The sequence below is a fragment of the Cutaneotrichosporon oleaginosum genome (assembly GCF_008065305.1).
Source record: "Cutaneotrichosporon oleaginosum strain ATCC 20508 chromosome Unknown ATCC20508_contig08, whole genome shotgun sequence".
Lineage (NCBI taxonomy): Eukaryota > Fungi > Basidiomycota > Tremellomycetes > Trichosporonales > Trichosporonaceae > Cutaneotrichosporon > Cutaneotrichosporon oleaginosum.
Window position 1 is genome coordinate 156,311 of NW_027072177.1, and position 17,059 is coordinate 173,369.

General features: G+C 61.5%; 7 protein-coding genes across 7 annotated transcripts; 4 read left to right on the forward strand and 3 right to left on the reverse strand.

The window, feature by feature from the left end:
* Positions 1-133: 133 nt before the first annotated feature.
* COLE_07659 (uncharacterized protein) lies at positions 134-1,507 on the reverse strand (the record flags this gene model as incomplete). Its single annotated transcript, XM_018424442.2, has 4 exons — positions 134-620; positions 810-931; positions 1,046-1,417; positions 1,475-1,507. 4 exons carry the CDS (start codon positions 1,505-1,507, stop codon positions 134-136), a joined length of 1,014 nt encoding a protein of 337 aa, XP_018275518.1.
* Positions 1,508-2,481: 974 nt separating this feature from the next.
* COLE_07660 (uncharacterized protein) lies at positions 2,482-3,875 on the forward strand (the record flags this gene model as incomplete). Its single annotated transcript, XM_018420554.1, has 3 exons — positions 2,482-2,723; positions 2,760-3,422; positions 3,455-3,875. The coding sequence occupies 3 exons, from the start codon at positions 2,482-2,484 to the stop codon at positions 3,873-3,875; spliced, it is 1,326 nt and encodes a 441-aa protein (XP_018275517.1).
* Positions 3,876-4,030: 155 nt separating this feature from the next.
* COLE_07661 (uncharacterized protein) lies at positions 4,031-6,290 on the forward strand (the record flags this gene model as incomplete). Its single annotated transcript, XM_018424441.2, has 2 exons — positions 4,031-4,408; positions 4,449-6,290. The coding sequence occupies 2 exons, from the start codon at positions 4,031-4,033 to the stop codon at positions 6,288-6,290; spliced, it is 2,220 nt and encodes a 739-aa protein (XP_018275516.1).
* Positions 6,291-6,487: 197 nt separating this feature from the next.
* On the forward strand, positions 6,488-7,550 carry COLE_07662 (uncharacterized protein; the record flags this gene model as incomplete). The annotated part of the gene is made up of 5 exons (XM_018425609.1): positions 6,488-6,513; positions 6,545-6,561; positions 6,614-7,091; positions 7,205-7,365; positions 7,423-7,550. 5 exons carry the CDS (start codon positions 6,488-6,490, stop codon positions 7,548-7,550), a joined length of 810 nt encoding a protein of 269 aa, XP_018275515.1.
* Positions 7,551-7,597: 47 nt separating this feature from the next.
* On the reverse strand, positions 7,598-9,421 carry COLE_07663 (uncharacterized protein; the record flags this gene model as incomplete). The annotated part of the gene is made up of 1 exon (XM_018424440.2): positions 7,598-9,421. The coding sequence occupies one exon, from the start codon at positions 9,419-9,421 to the stop codon at positions 7,598-7,600; it is 1,824 nt and encodes a 607-aa protein (XP_018275514.1).
* Positions 9,422-10,161: 740 nt separating this feature from the next.
* Positions 10,162-11,028, reverse strand: COLE_07664 (uncharacterized protein; the record flags this gene model as incomplete). Its single annotated transcript, XM_018424439.2, has 3 exons — positions 10,162-10,259; positions 10,295-10,599; positions 10,676-11,028. The coding sequence occupies 3 exons, from the start codon at positions 11,026-11,028 to the stop codon at positions 10,162-10,164; spliced, it is 756 nt and encodes a 251-aa protein (XP_018275513.1).
* Positions 11,029-11,428: 400 nt separating this feature from the next.
* Positions 11,429-16,963, forward strand: COLE_07665 (uncharacterized protein; the record flags this gene model as incomplete). The annotated part of the gene is made up of 3 exons (XM_018424438.2): positions 11,429-11,868; positions 11,935-12,454; positions 12,491-16,963. 3 exons carry the CDS (start codon positions 11,429-11,431, stop codon positions 16,961-16,963), a joined length of 5,433 nt encoding a protein of 1,810 aa, XP_018275512.1.
* Positions 16,964-17,059: the final 96 nt, after the last annotated feature.

The window sequence follows — 17,059 nt, forward strand, 5'->3', positions numbered from 1 at the left end:
ACCCAGCAAGAGTGCACATATGGGGTTGCATTGGAAATCTAGTGTACAGCAAACAGTGTACTTACGGCGGCTGCAGCTCTGAGGCTCGCGCGCCTGGCTAAGGAGTGACCTGAGTTTTCTAGAGGGTTATGTGCTATGGGGTCTCGTCGCCGGTGCGCTTCTCATCGACGCGCTCCGGCACGATAGGAGCCTTGACACTGCGCGCAATAGGCTTGACGCGGCGCACGACGGGGAACCACAGCGTCTCGTCGTAGTCCCACTCGCCGGGACTCGTCTTGTTCGCGAGGCAGAGTTGGATAGACGCAATGAAGATGCGGTACGCGCCGAGCCCTGTTGCGAGGTGCCAGTATCCGTGGCCCTCGGTGAATGCGCCGAGCGGGCCGAGGCCGTGGGCGCTGAGCCAGGCGCGCGTCGAGCGGAGGTAGACGCAGAAGTAGTTGTCCGCGTTCCAGATCGCGAAGCCGAGCACGAAGATGCCCACGCCGCCGCCGAGCGTGCGCGCGAGCTTGGCCCGCATCGTCTCGGGCAGGCGCAGGATGAGCTGCGCCGAGCGCAGGACCGCCGACGTCATGATGAGCGCGAATGCGATCTGGTGATACACCGGGTTGGGGAGCATGACGCTGGAGGTGAGCGACATTCCGAGAGGAGAGTGCACGGACGGGAGGCAGGCACACATGAGATTCTGGGCACAGGCCAGTGTCTCGGCGATGGGAGCCCGTCCGGCCGCGATGCATCCAGCGATGAGGCAGCATCACACCGACACGGATGAGAGTGATGGCAGCCTTGGGGAGTAGGGGAGAAGCACTTACTAGGAAACCGTCACAAACACGTCCCACACAACCAGGAGCACCGGACCCCATATTCCAAAGCGCGGCTTGAAGCCGGGGAGAGTGTCAACGACGAGATAGGCGGCGTACGAGACGACATAGATCTGCCGTCAGCAGTGCCACTTGTTCCACGGCGGATCGGCGGACCAGTGGATCGGCGGCGGATCGGTAGATCACCATGCGCACCCTTGTCGCCCGCATTACACATCCACACTCACCATTGGCAGCTCGTCCATCAGCTGCCAGGACCACTTGAGCGAGCAGTGGAAGCCAAAGCTCCCGATGCCGATGAGGGAGAGGCCGATGAACACGAGCGCGTATCGCCTTGGCGCGCCGCTTGCGACCGTCGACCACGCGCCGTACAGTCCCATCAAGATGACAGGAACATTCGTGAGTGTGTTGACGAACTCGGCGATGAGGTAGGAGGTGGTGTAGTTGAGCTCGCACCAGTCTGGGGTTAGCGGGCGCCAGTTTCTGCGTAGTCGGTGGCTTAGTGCATCGCGCGCCCCTCCTTGTTTAGGCCACCATCGCTCGCCATTCCCATCATGATTTGTGCAGGTCGGGAGCTGTGCGATGCGCGCCCGCTTGCTCTGCGAGCGGACAGATAAGAACCCATCGACCAGTGACCTCGCCGCAGCCGTACCCACCAATAGTGCTAGTGACGGGCCCATGCCAGCCATCAAGGTTGGCGTCGGTGTGGAGAAAGTCGAAGGCACCCATAGTGAGGTGCAGAGTAAGGAGAGTGAGGCAAGTGCGAAAGGGTTGCCGGTCAGTGCAGAGCTGTTTGCTTTTAAGACAGAGGGAGAGAGCGAGCTATACACGCAACACGCCCAGAGGACAGAGCCTCGGTGTACACACGGCGTCCCAGCGTACTGGCTCCCGGTGTAGCGGCAGCGAGGGACGCAGGCACTATGACGGCGCGCGGGGGAGGGTGGGGGATACGTAATTTCAATATAGGGTAATGCTTGACGGCCGCGCTTGAATTAGGTGAATAGCTGCCCAAGAGCCCACTCCGCTCACCATTTCCCACGTGCTTTGGCTTGTCTCGCTAGAAATGGAAACCATGCAGGACACCTCTTCATTAACTTCACCTCAGTCCGCACATTTTTATGAAGTATTTGACGTCTCTCGCATCCTTTGGCATGCTCCGGGTGGTTGTCCACAAGATGGGTACCACTGGGGTCCACAGGCTGTCTCTACCTCAAGCTCCCGAAGCCTACGTCAGCGGTGACACGAACTAAGGGCGTCGCCCGCATGTGCGGCGATAGCGAGCGCCAGGCGACTCACCGGACAATCTCGGTCATACCCCGGAACACTGTCCCAGCTATCACACTCTTGATTATGACTTTGCAGTTCAATGGTCAGCAGCAAGTATAACGTCAACCGTTGCCCCAGGAAATGAATCACGCCTTGACCGAGGAGCGTGCTGCCGCCATGGACAAACGTCCGCGCGACTTGACCGACTGTGGGTAGACTGCACGAGTACTACTGGCAATCTGGGTACTCACTCACCTGTTCTCATAGAGGAGATGGTTGCGCGAGCCACCATCCAGTAGACGACCAGTCGGCGATGGCCGATCGGGCCCCGCAATGCCGAACTCGAAGATCCCATCCCTGCGACGCTCACATCCTCTCGTTCTCTCACTCGCCTACCATGACCCTCTCACGTCAGTCCAACGCAGCCTCCAACCCCGGCCTCGCGGCTGCTCTTCAGTCAGCACGCGCGTCGTATTTAGAACGCAACCCCAAGTCACACGCCGCCTACAGCAAGGCCACAGAGTCGCTGCCAGGAGGTGGAACACGCACAACCCTGGTCGTCGACCCCTTCCCGCTCATGATAGAGAGTGGAAAGGGTTCAGAGATCACTGACGTGGACGGACACACATACAAGGACTTGTAAGGCTGTCCATGCCTCGCTTGTTGACCTCAAAGCCTCTCCGATTACACGAGCGGGCTTTATGGCAAGAGCAACCCCGTGCTGCTGGAGGCAATCAGCAAAGCCCTCGCGCAAGGCCTGCAGTTCGGCGCTCACACGCCGCACGAAGCGCGCTTTGCGGCAGGCCTTGTGGCGCGCTTCCCATCGATGGATCTCGTGCGCTTCGCCAACTCGGGAACCGAAGCCAACATGCTCGCACTCACCACGGCTCTCAAGCACACAGGCCGCAGCAAGGTCGTCGTCTTTGACGGCGCGTACCACGGATCGCTGTTGTGTCACTTTCATACGGGCGACAAGGGGATGCCGGAGGGTGTGGTGCGTGCACCCTTTGACTTTGTGATCGCACCGTACAACGATATCGACGGGGTGAAGGCCCTCCTTGGACCCATCAAGGCGGATGTCGGAGCCATCATAGTCGAGCCGATGCTTGGCGCGGGAGGATGCGTTCCCGCTGAGCCCCAGTTCTTGCGTGACCTAAGAGACTATTCGACTGAAATTGGCTCCGTCCTTATCTTCGATGAAGTGCAGACGAGCAGGCTGTCTCCCGGCGGTCGGCAAGCACTGCTGGGGATCACACCTGATATGACTACCGTGGGCAAATTCTTCGGCGGTGGCTTCGCGTTTGGTGCATTTGGCGGCAAACGCGAGATCATGGACATGTGAGAAACGGTAAAGGCAAGTCTAATTGCAGGTTCGACATCAGGAAGCCCGGCGCCATCTCGCACGGCGGCACGTTCAACAACTCGCCTTTGACGATGGTGGCCGGCGCAACAGCGCTCGAGCACCTCCTGACCCCCGAGGCGCTGGAGCGACTGAACAATCTCGGCGACCACATGCGTGACGCGCTGAATGCTGCGTTCAAGACGACAAACGCGCCGTTCTTCGCCAAGGGCCTCGGATCAATCAACCAGCTCTACTGCACGCTTCCGGCGGAGGATCGCGACGCAGCCATGGAGGTCCTGTTCTTCATGCTGCTGGAGAAGGGATACTGGGTTTCGCAACGCGGTACGCTCGCGCTCAACTTTGAGAATAGCGCCGAGGAGGTCGACGGGTTCGTGGCAGCGGCCGTCGAGGCAGCTGGGCGCGTCGCAGCAGCAGCCAAGTCCCATTAATAGGATTTCGTATTTTAGCTTGGATTAGTAATAGGGCAATTAGGCTAAGAAAAGTTATCCGAGCCCCCAATAGCACCCATGTAAACAAACGACCGCGACTGACTTCTTCTTCGATTCTCTTCGACACTCTCCGCCATCCTGCAAACATCCTCACCATGCCCCCCTCTGGGCGCTCGCGGCCGTCCTTGCTCGCCCCATCCGCACCAACACCACACTTCCGCCGCCCAGCTGAGACCCCCTTCGGCAAGATCCAGCCTGTCTTCGACGGTTTCGCGCTCGCCGAGACGTCATGGGCCTCCGACTCCACTGTCTCGAACGTTACTCCGCGCGTTAAAGCTCCGCACAAAACACCTGAAACCAAACGTCGCCGGCGAGACGAGCTGTACACCCCCGCACCACCGGCTGCCGAGTACCACTCGCCGCCGCCCGCCCCACACCAGGACGACTTGTTTGCGCGGCGGCTGGCGGACTCGATCAGACGGGCACCACTTGCCCCTCTTCCAGACGAACAGCTTCAGGATGCACCGTCAGCTGTGAGTGCCCTCTGAGGCCTCGGACGCGCGCTAATGCCAGGCTGCGCTGCCAGCGCACGATTCAGTCTCCAAGCCGGCGGTGGTCAAACCGAAAATGTCCTCTCGCGCAGCGCGAGCCCGTGCTGCAGGAATCCCTACGCTTGCAGCGCGGTCGATTGCCATCCCTCCTTCGCGTGTTCTTCCACCTCTGCGCCGCCCTGTTCCGCAGCCGCGCTACGATCTCCCATCTAGCCAAGCGCCTGGTGTCGCTTTGAGCGCCTCACGAGCTTCCGTTTCCCACCGTCCCCACGTCGATCGCGAGAACTGCCCGCCATCGGCGGCAGGCCCAAGCTTGCGATCAACAATGTCGCAAACACTGCCATCTACCAGCAGCTACCCGTCGCTGTCTTCAGCCAACCCTCCTCAACCCTATGAGCAATCCCCATCCACTTTCCCCGTGTCACGGGACGTGTTGATATCCCAGGCTTGCCCGTCTGCCGATACTCCTGCATCGACGAAGTCGATAGCTGCGTCCGCAGCGACGCTGGAGGGCCGCTCGGAGCTGTGGGACCTCTCTATGGGCACACCGACGGGCATCTCGATTAATCGCCGCCGCCCCGCCCAGAATCTTGTCATCTCGCCGTATGCTTCGTCAACACCTGCTAGGGGAGAGCGCAGCATCCGCAGCCCCCTGTCAATGGGAGTCGCATCGCCTATGCGCGGCCTTGCACCGACGATGGAGGATAGGCGCCACCCTGTACCTGCGGTTGTGGCTGCCGAGGACGTCCCGCGGAAGCTGTCGTTCAACATGCGTGAGGAGATTTCCCAGCGTCTGACACCTCCGCGACTGCAGCGCCCCCAAGCACAGTCCGAATCGCCAGCGGAGGAGGACAGCAGGGACTCGGGAGGCATACTCGGCTTCCTCACAGGCCTGTTTCTCAACCCACCAGCTCCTCCCAAGGTCGCGCCGAAGCGTGCGCCGCCGCCCTCCCGCCCGGCTCTTAAGAGCTCTCGCCCTGGCCCCAGCCGCTCGGCGGTGGCCGCCAGAATGAACCGGGACGAGACACGCGTGACCAAGACTGCTCCCAAAGGCAGAGCACCTGAGATCAGAGTGTCCGACAGCAGAGACGAGAATCGCATCATCAGAGCGGCTCCCAAAGTTAGAGCGACTGCGCGAGCCATCAGCACGCGGCCCTCCGCTCAGCAGGTGTCCAAGCTAGCATCGCACCCGCCACGCCAGCCCCTCTGCGAGACTCGTGGTGATGTCATCAACCAGGCGACTGCACTTCGCCAGAAGCGCAAGCAGCCGCCCTCACCCGTTAAATCGTCACGACCTGCAGGACCTCCGCCCGTCCGTGGATCGGCGCCTCCGTCGTATGCTCGTCCCACAGCCAGCCGTATGGCTAGCCAGCCTGCCGCCAACGTGCAGAGCTCGACGCATACGCATACGACGGCAAGGCGGCCGCGGCCTGTCTCTCGCATAACGCCATTTGTAGCGCAAGCTTTGGCGCGCCTGCCAAAACCCGGCGAGGGCGTGACTCCGGCTGCGAAGCCAGTGTCCATCGCGGACCACGAGCGAGCACGCGAGCTTGCCATCCGCAAGGCCGTTTTTGAACGCGCAGGCAAAGCTGAGCTGCCTGCCCCACCGCCTGAAGAGCCAATTCAGCGATCTGCCCCGCCCCCTGCTCCAGCCGCCCGCATCCCCGGCGAGGCGACACGCCGTCGCGCCGAGATGCAGGCTCTTAACAAGGAGCGCCGCGATCGCAAGGCGGCAGAGGAGGCCCGTGTCGCTGCTGAGGAAGCGCGGATCCGCGCCGAGATCGAGGCCGAGTTTGACAGGCAAGCGCGCCGGGCCACCGTGTTCCGCCCCAACCCTCTGCCCGAGATGTACCACCGCCGCTAGCATGATGTTTATTGTGTTGTAATTTGCGACAATGTTTATTATTATGCATACAATTGATGAAGCAGCAAGGAGGTCGAAGCTTGCGATGACGCTATCCGCCAATCGGGAAGACCTCGGCCCGAGGCGCGGAATGACCGCCAGGAATCCGACGAGGTGGTTGATCTCTCGACTCCGCACACCACTCCGCCCACCTGAAAATGCCAGAGCTCTTCAACACCACTCGGTGAGTCGCGGCACGGCTGAGCTGACTCCAGCCTGCAGGGCAAGACTGGTGCGTGATGCGGCGCTGGCGCCGCCGCCATATCAGGCTTTGCTAACAGCAGCGATCGTGACGGGCGCGTCGAGCGGCATCGGCGCCGCGACCGCGGTCCTCTTCGCGCGCGCCGGCTGCAACCTCGTGCTCCTCGCGCGGCGCAAAGCGCAGCTGGACGAGGTCGCGGCGCAAGCCAAGGCCGCCGCGGAGGCCATGGGCCACCGCCCGCAGATCGTCGTGCGCACGCTCGACGTAAACGACCGCGCGGCGGTCGACGCGCTCGTGCCTGCGCTGAAGGAGGCGGGCGTGCAGTCCTTCGACGTGCTCGTCAACAACGCCGGCGGCGCGATTGGCACCGAGCGCGCAGGCGACATCAAGATGGACGACGTCGACTTCATGGTCAACACCAACCTCGTCTCGCTCATCCAGATCACGCAGGTCTTCCTGCCCGAGATGAAGCGCCAGGACTCGGGCCACATCATTAACATCGGCTCGCTGGCGGGCCGCGAGGCGTATGTCGGCGGCACGATATACTGTGCTGTCAAGCAGTGAGTCGGGGGGTGTTGGCTAGGGTGGCCCCGTCAAGAAGAACGAGCAGGCGGGCGGCTGGGTGGCCGCACGACCGCCTCTCTCCCCATCCCCCCGTTCCCGCTCACACCAGCGCCGTCAAGGCATTCTCCCAGTCGCTCCTCAAGGAGCTCGTCGCCACGGGCATCCGCGTGTCCGAGGTCGCCCCCGGCTTCGCTGAGACCAACTTCGCCGTCACCCGCTTCCGTGGCGACGAGGAGGCCGCCAAGGCCGTGTACAAGGGCTTCAAGCCGCGTAAGTTCTGCGTGCCGCGTCCGCGCCGCGCCTCCTCCGCAACGCCACTGACCCCAGTCGTCGCCGAGGACATCGCCGAGGAGATTGTGTGGTGCGCGCTGCGCCCGCCGCACGTGCAGATCGCCGAGCTCTACGTCCTCCCGTCGGCGCAGGGTGCCGCGACCATCATCCACCGCAGCGAGTAATGATGCATATGAGATGTGATGTGATGCGACGTGCTAAATGCTAACCTCTACCTCCGCTTGCGGTCGTCGCCCTTGCCCGAGAACGTGCGGCCTCCAGGCTTGACTGCCGCGCGCCGCTCAACCTTGCCGAGCACGCTCTTGATCTCTTTGCCGTACCGCAGATCGTTGGCGCCGTTGACGCCGAACACGACGACGCGGCCGTGGCGCCCGGCGCGGCCCGCCCGGCCGGCGCGGTGCACGAAGTCGAGGACGTCGCGCGGCGGATCGACGAGGTAAATGGACGTGACGGCGGCGGAGAAGTCGAGGCCTCGCGAGAGGAGTGAGGTGGTGACGAGCACGCGTGCGCCGCGGGCATCGCCGTCACTCCCGTGGGCAAGGAAGGCGTCCAGCGGCCCGTTGTGGCCCGGGACACGTTCTGGCGACTCGCCCGTCCACGAGAGCGCGGGCACGCCCTTGTCCTCTAGCGCGGTGGAGATGGCCTTGACTTGCCCGACGGAGCCGCAGAACACGACGGCGCGCGGGCGCGTGTCGACGCCCGCGAGGCGCGCGTCGTGGCTGTCCTCCGCGAAGCCACGCTTGATCTCGTGCACGATATCGGCAGTGCGGTTGCCGCCGCCGGACCAGGGGACAAAGCGCGTGTCGAGCTTGCGCGGGAGGCGGTGCAGGCCGGGCGAGAGGAGGTGCTCGAACTGGCCGCCGAAGAGGGGGCCTTCGAGCACGCGGAGGAGCGAGGGCGGCAGCGTAGCGGTCACGAGAAGGACGTGGAGGTTCGGCGACGCGGCGCGGACGCGCTCGACGACGCGGCTCGTCTCAGTGATGAAGTCCAGGCCGAGGAGCACGTCCGCTTCGTCGATGACGAGCCACTCGACGGCGCCGAGGTCTAGGCGCTCCTCGAATGTCCGCTCGGGCTTCTCTGCCCGCGGCCGGCCGGGGCGCTCCTTCTCCTTCTCTTCGAAGGGTAGGCCGAGGAGCGACGTCGCGCCGCGGCCTGTTGCGAAGAGCACGTCGGCGTGCCCGAACAGGGTGCCGGGCGAGCTGGCGCCAAGGATGCGCAGCTTGGCAGAGTGTGCGAGCTCTTTCGCGACGCGCGTGCTCTGGCGCGTAAGCTCGTGCGTGGGAGCGAGAACGAGCGCGCGCGGTTTGGCGAGGACGTCTGCCTGCGTCTGCGGGGACGGACCGGTGTCCGTCGCTTTGAGGTGGTGCAACAGGGGGAGGAGGTATGCTAGTGTCTTGCCAGACCCGGTCTCGGCACCGAGGACGGCGCGGAGCTTGTGCGGCGCGGCGAGGAGCTTTGCGAGCGCAAGGCTTTGGATCGGCGTCGACTGCCCGCCGGGGAAACGCTCGTTCAGCGCAGCCTGCAGTCCCTCGTGCAGCTCGAATGCGTTGAACGCGCGCGGCTGCGCGAGCGCCACGTTCTCGTGGCCTCGCGCATGTGTGAGAGGCGACGCGGCGTGAGCTGCATGCGCGGCGGCTGTTGTCCGCGCTGCTTTGGCGCGCACTGCGCTCGACGGGGCGGGAGGGAGGAGGCGCGGTGCGCGCGGCACCGCGGCGAGTCGCCGCGATGTTGTCTGCGCCGCTGGAGCTGTAGCGCGGCCGCGGTTGTCACGGTCGCGGGTGCTAGTGCGGTCTCGGTTGTCGTTCTGGTTATCGCGGGTGCGGGTGCGGTCCCGGCTGTGGTTCTCGCTGTAGCGGGTGCGCGGGCGCTCGCCGTCGCGAGACTCGCGGTACTCGCCGCGCGGTGGGGGCCTGTCACTCCGCGCTGGAGGGCGCGTGAGAGCGACAGTGGCGGAGGATGAGAGGCCCGCAAATGCTGGTGTAAGAACGCGGGCGAGAGACGGCACGACGCGCGCCACGGAGTAGGCTGCGAGCATGGTGGGTGGGTGGGTGATGATGAACGAACTTTCAGACCAAGATGCTCACGAAAACATTTAATGACGTGGACAGGGGAGGGTGAACTGATAAGGGCCCAGCTACCATGGCTGGAAAATGTTCAAAAGGAGCGAGACTGCTTTACCGTTGCTTCCAACATCTCAACATCACACTCCGCCTCTGTCGCTTTCGTTTCCAGGTGAGTCTCCGTCTCGAACCGCATAAATATAAATGAAGAGTGGAGAATCCTCCCCATTGGCACCTCTTGACCTAGGCCTGCGTCAACCACTGCCAGCTACGGCTGGCAGGGCGCGTGGGCCAATGTTCTCACTGGACATCTGATACCCTCTTGCTGTCTGTTCTGGACTGCGCTGACGTTTAGGTACTTCTGTAGCATAGTTCTGTAATCGTCGTTGGATGGATTGTCTGCTCTTGCTTGTTGGAATGTCTGCGTTGCATAGCATTCATCTCCGAATGTCGACCACTATCCATTGCCGTTGTTGACGTATTGGCCGGAGCCCGTGTGCTGCAGACATGGGCAGCGTTATATGCCTATGAGCGCCTTGACTAAAATCGATGCGTTCACCACTCGTTCCTCAGTTGGCCAAGTGATTATCCACTACCCGGGTCGGCAGCCATGGCTCACAGGTTCCCCGACTTGGCCTCCAAGCAAATAACATAGGAGTCTGCCCCGCCGTCACAGAGACGGTGTGCACATGCAACATTACCTCTATACAACACTCTACCGAGCTGGTGGAGACATGGGGCCCAGAATACTGGCAGCCCCGGCACTGTCCTTGCGGCTGCTTGCACTCTTCACAGTGCGGATCTGGAAGGTACCTGTCCGTCAGATCACCACCTTCTGCTCAACTCACACTGTGGCAGCTGTGAGCTCTCGCACGTCACAGTCGTGTGCATGCCCAGACGCGCCAGTGCGCCTTGGATCAGAGCCTGTGGAAACACGAGGTGGTGGCGCGCGGCGTCGAGATCCGCAGCTGCTCCCCGGAACGAGCTGAGCGGCTCAAGGGGTGGAAACGCGTGGCTTTGCAAGACGAACACGCCACGGTGATTTGTACGGAGGTTGTCAATCTGCTTGCCATAGATGTGGAGGAAGAGATCCTTGCACACGAACTTGATCATGTCGAGGTGTGTTGCAAGGGGTGGGCGCGCCGCTGTGAGTCTAGAGTCAGCCCTAGTGCACGCCAAGATGGGCGAGCACTGGCTGGCAGACTGCATGCTCGTGCCGCCCAACTCACTTCTCTGCCATGTACCCGCCGACCATGTACCCGATGCGCTCGACGCGCGTTGCGACTGCCGCATTGACAAGGAGCGGCATGTCAGCTGCCTTGCTCTTGCCCTTGTTCCCCACGTCGAGCATACTCGAACTTTCGCCCTCGGCTTCGGTCTCGTCCGCTATCCTGCGGCGCACGGCGGCGGCGGCACTGTCTGCCAAGGCGTTGAGTGCTTCGGGAAGGAGGTAGGCCGGCAAGGAGGCGTCGACAAGCATGGGCGCCGGCGCCGCCATTTGGTGTACGGCTGGGGGAGCCACGGGGGCGATAGGCGCATGGGGAGTAGTTGCGCTCGATGGGGGGCGGTGACCTTGTGACATTGCGGTTGAGACGTCGAGTCGAGATGCAGCGGGGGGATGGAACTGATAGCCTCGACCCACATGGATGATCGGGTGAGGGGGTCACGTGCGGGGGAATGACGTGTGATACCCCGCATAGTGGCCAGGTGGGGGTCCCATCACGATGCGGCAGCGCGCGTGTCCTCGATGGGAACATAGCCATGGCATCCTCATCATTCACTTGACTCTCTTCACCATCTCAACTCTTCCCATCGCTACCACTCTCCCCCATCGCGCCTCTTCATCTCCATACCGACCCGTTGACCCACGCTCCCCGTCCTCCCTGCCTTCCTGGCTCTTGCCACCCTCAAGGAGCCGAGCCCCTTCCCCCCACCTCACATAGTCCCCCTCCATCTGCGCCGGTCGCGCCCCCGCGCGCACCATGGCACAGCAATCTCAGCAGGAGCTCCAGGCCGAGCTCGCCCATCTCTTGGCCACCCAGCATCTGACTGGGCCGCCATGCCCCGAGTTCCTGGGAGCCGAACGCGCCCAAGTCGTGCGGCAGCTTTACAAGACGATCCTCAACCAGCCGGAATGGGTTGCTGCCTTCCTCCCAGACCCCGCGGATGACTCCGACTTCAGTGCGCAAGCCTCAGCGTCTGGTGCGCGCTCCACATTCATTCCATCTTGGGACGACGCGAGCGAGTGGCTGCTTCCATATACTGACACGACATACGAACCACAACGATGCTGGTCCCTGCTCGACGCGCAGCGCCTGAACGAGGAGCGCCACCGCCGCGCCGGGAAACCAGGACGCGTCTCTAGGCCCGGCTCAATCTGCGGCAAGGTCCTTCAGCGCTACGATCGGACGTACATCTGCAAGTGAGTGGTGCGAGATCCATCATCGATCCCGATTCCTGAGTGATGACCGAATCGTGCTGACTGCAGAACATGTGCCAAGGACTCGTCTTGCGTACTCTGCGTCGACTGCTTCCAAGCAAGCAACCATGAAGGGCACGAAGTGCTCTTCGGTCTCTCGTACACGTTCGCAGCTGTGTGCGATTGCGGGGATTCGAGCGCATGGCAGGACAACGAGCACTTGGGGTGTGCGCACCATCCACCAGTACGTGGCAACCAATTGCCCCGCCCCAAGGCTCAAAACCCGCCCTCCGCACTCTGCAAGGCGCTCTATGAGACCATTGTCATCTGTGTCGAGTACATCATTGCAGCCTTTGAGCGCTCAGCGTTGCCGAACGACTATGGCAAGCTGCCCGCCACTCGCGAGGAGATGGCCGAGGGCAATATCCCCTCTGCCGAGCCCGCCGAGCTTCGCGGCAAAGGCCCATGGGCCATCGTTGCGTGGGCAGACGAGCGTCATGGCTTGCGTGAAGTCACTCGCCAATTCCGCGACGCCACGGGCTTGTTGTGGGACGTTGCTGAACGAGACGCCAAGGAGTGGGACGAGGTGGTGAGTACCCCGCCGGCGGCAGTCACTGATATGCAGGGGCGCAAAGTTCTTGCTGTCGTACAAGTGGACACCCAAGCGTTCCACCACGCCTCAATGCTCCAGCAGATCGACATTGGCGTCACCTTGCACCACGCTTACGACGTGTATCGCGAGGACGTGGCAGGGTTCCTCATCCAGTGGCTCAGCGAAATGTGCAAAACCACCATTTGTGGCGACGATGAGCTGGTGCGCCGATATGTTGCTATGGCGTTCTTCCAGCCCCGAAATAGACGATCCAAGCCAGACGTTGGATCGCCTCTCGCTCCTGACTTGGCCGACCTTGAGGCGAGCGGGTCAAAAGCTGTGCGGTTCGACTGGCTGATGCGTCTGGACGTCCGCCTGTGGAAGCGCGCCAAGTGGCAGCTGCGTGACATTTATGCCGGTATATTTGTGCTGGGCCGGGACTTCAAGCGCCAGCTTGCGACGCGGTACTCGATCAACTACGGCTTCACATTCGAGCACTATCTGTATCAGGACCGCGACGACTCGAGCTTGGCCTTCTCCATGTCGTACATGCTGCTGGGTAGAAGTTCACCCTGCGGCGAAGCCATCGTTGAGAGCCAGCTTTTCCGATCTGTCCTGGAAACGGCGTTCAACTATTACTCATTACGTGGAACCAAGGACGAGTGGAACGAGTACGACGTTCAACGTTTCGACATAGACTCCCCCGCTTTCAAGGGGAAGAAGGGGTTAACGCTTCTGAGTCACCTCCGCGCGCTACTCAAGTACAAGGAGGTCAAGGCGCAGATTGTGCAGGATGAGGAGCTTTTCGAAAGAACTCTTTTATTCCTCAACCACTTCGTCGGTCTGCAGTCGCAGCGCCGTGAACTTGAGCGTCATGTCGAGTACGAAGTCGACTGGATCAAGTCGGTCAGCGTGCTTCCTGACTTGAGCAAGCTAGCTCGCGAGTTCGGCGAGGCATTCTATCTTGCGGACATCAATCAGATTCTCACTGCTATCACGATGGTACAGCGGCGGATCGTAGAGGACCAGACGTTGCAGTCAACAACGCTCGATCGCGCCATGTACGAGAGCCCGACGGTCAAGCGTGTCGAGGATGTATTCCGCCCAGGGACTGCGTACAGCATCCTCGACATCAACGTCGCACGTATCACGGCCTTTTCGATCCACCACTACATGCACTTGGTCATGGCCGAGCTCGTCAAAGCGTACCGCCACGTCTGCTTTCCGGACCCTACCAACTGCTCGCCGGCGAGGTTCGCCAACGCATTCATAACAGTAGCTTGGGGTTCGCCTCCCGCTCCGTGGACCGTCCCAACATATCTCATGGAGTTCCCGCTGCAAAAGCACGTCGTCTTGTCGCAGATCAGATTGTCCATGTGGATGAAGAACGGCGCCGCGATGCGCCACCAGTATCACAACTACCGCGAACCGGCGCATCGCGAGTTCACGATCGACCAAGAGTTCTTCCTCCTCCAGTTCGCCCTCTGCATCATGGACCAGCAGCATTTCCTCACGGTGGTCATCGAACGACATGGCTTGAGCGACTTTTTCCGCCTCAACGTCATGTCGCCCAAGCTGTGGGAAGGTGATATGGACCCGAAGGAGGCGGTCGCCATGATGGAGGAGCTTCTGCTGCTTATCATCTACCTTGTCTCGGACACAGCAGTCATTAACCGCCTCGACTCTCGTGACATTACGCGCAAACATATTATTCAGACTTTGGCCCTAGGGCCATTGCCGTACTCGGAGGTCGTGCGCAAGCTGCCGGAGCGCTCGCACGAGAGAGGCAGTTTGATACCCATTCTGGACGAGCTGGCAACCTTCCGGCCTCCAACCGAGACCGCCACGGGTTCATACACTCTCAAGCCCGAATTCTTCGCTGAAGTCGACCCCTTCTGGCGCCAATACAGTCGAAACGAACAGCGCGACGCTGCACAGGTGCTGCTGGATCGCGCCTTGAAGGAAGATCCTTCCGAAACAAACCCCGTCATCAAACCCTTGCCACTCCGCATTCCCCCTCACCCAGCGCCGTTCTGCAACCTTGCCGACTTCCTGCAGACCCCGACAGCCTCCGCCATCGTGTATTGGTCGCTGAGTCACTGTATGATTATGGCCACGCCGGAAGACTGGCCTGGTAAATATACAAGCCAAAGGCAGCCGACGGGCCATGTGCTACCGGCCATGGACGCTCTTCTCACCCTGTCCCTGCACCTCGCCATGATGGTGCTGGACGCCGATCCTGGAGGATTTGCAATGCGGTCACTCGAGATTATTGAGACGAGCGGGTCAATGAGCATCTTCCAGAACCTCTGGTTCATGCAGACTAATTCGGCCTTCAAAGTCTTCCGTCCCAAGGTCGACTACATCCTCGAGCGTATCGTCGAGAACCTACCCGAGAACTACACCGTTGACTACCGTGCGCAGCGCGATTCACGGCGTGCTGCTGCTGCCCAGAATGCCGCGGCTCAGCAGGCCGACAGCGCAAGGGCGCAGGCGAAGGCGCGTCAGCAGGCTCTCAAGGCCAAATTTGCGCAGCAGCAGGCCAACTTTGCCGCCACTTTTATGGACGATCTGGACGACGAGGAAGAGGAGCAGGAGCAGAACGACCGGTACGGCGAGTGCATTGTCTGTCAAGAACCTGTCCACCCTGGCCGTACGGGAGGCATGCTCGCCTTCCTTCAGCCAAGCCGCATTATCCGTGATGCGGTGACGGACCGGGATTGGTACGAGGAGGTGCTCCAGACGCCCTCGGATCTTGACCGTGATACGCGCTACCTGCGCTTCGGGATGGCCACGACTGGTGAGCCGCTCAACACAGACGCGTATCCCTCAACCAACATGCGTTTCGGCGTCTACGTGTCGGCGTGTGGTCATCTCATGCACGACCACTGCATATATCAGCACAATGAGGGAACACGCACTCGCCAAGCGAGCCAGGTTCAACGTCATCAGCCCGAGAACGCAATGCGGCACGAGTACATGTGCCCGCTGTGCAAGAGTATTGGTAACATCCTCGTACCTTTGGACCCCACAGCGACATCATTACGTCCGATGCCTCGCTCCAAGGTCGCACCAGGCCTCCCACCAACACTCAGCGAGCGCATCCGCGCGGTGAGCGAGGAGGGCCTCTTGCGTGTCTCCGACTCAGCCAAGATCTGGGACTTCCACGTGGAGACTGGCGAACTCGTGCCATGGTTCACCGACTGCGAGTTCCAGCGTCACGCCTTGGATGCAACGTACCGCAAGACCCACAAGAACGTCCACCGTATGGTCGACCGGATACGCCAGCTCACTCGGCCCCTCTCCGAGCAGTCGCAGAGAATTCGGGGCAAGAAGACGCATATGTACCTTGCCGACGATCTCGTTGGCTACACCGTGTCCGTGTGCGAGATCACGCACCGCGGGATGGCTACTCCTGGCTTGACTGTCGCCGAGCAGATTCCTGAGACGGGCCTCAAGCTCATTAAGCATCTCATCGGCACGCTACAGCTTGAGCTCGACTTGTTCTTTGGTACCAAGACAGACCGCACACCATTACGCGTGGGGCTGTTTGCACGCTTCCTTCCGGATTGGTACCGTTCCGCCACGCTACCTTCACCTCTGCTGTTCCGGTTACCGCTTGGCATGGTAGTCGAGGCGGCGGCAATTGCACCAGACCTGCTCCAAGCGGTCATTGTCATGTCGTACTACGCCGAGCTGACTCGGACAATGCTTGGTTTGTCGGTCTTCATCCGCCGTTCGGTCTCGAGCCGCAGTGCCCCTCAGCCTCGCACCGAACCCCCACCAGACGTGTCGCGCGAGGATGCCTTGTCGGTGTTTGGCAACTTCCGTCAGCTCATGATTTCCGTGTTGCGGAATGCTGGCCCGTTTATCGACATTGAGGCGGTCCTGGCACTCATCCCGGACGAGACGGTCGCGAGGCTGCTCTACGCCTTCACACTTCCCTTCCTCCGCCGTTCAGCCATCATCTACTACGCCGTCAATAACGCGTATCCTGTGACCAACCCCGACTACATTGTGACCGAGGGGTGCGAGTACCGTCGCCTGCTCAGCCTGCTAGGCATCCCAAGTCCGACGGAGACGCTTGGCAACCCGCACTCGACGGAGACGCCGATTGTCGCGCGATGGCTGACGCAGTGGGCGATGCAGGGCCGCATAATACCTCCACTGGAGTACCCTGGGACGTACGAGCTCATGCGTTTGCCTGAGGCATACGAGGTTGCAGCGATCCGTTACGCCGGCGAGCGCTGCGATGTCTGCGGCATGCGACCCAGCTATCCTGCGCTGTGCCTGATCTGTGGGCGAATGGTGTGTTTGGCAGGCGACTGCTGCTCGGAGGGGGAGCAGGGCGAGTGCAACCTGCACATGAGAGAATGTGGTGGAGTTGTGGGCATCTTTGCCGACCTCAAGCGCTGGGTGATTCTGTACCTGTTTGCGGGCTCGGGCAGCTTTGGTCCGATGCCGTACCTCGACCAATTTGGCGAGTTGGAGACGAACTTGCGGTGAGTGATTGCCCTCGAACAGAAACTGACATCCAGCCGCGGACACCGTCAGAGAATGCACGAGGGACGGTTTGAGGAGTTGCGCAAGAACGTGTGGCTG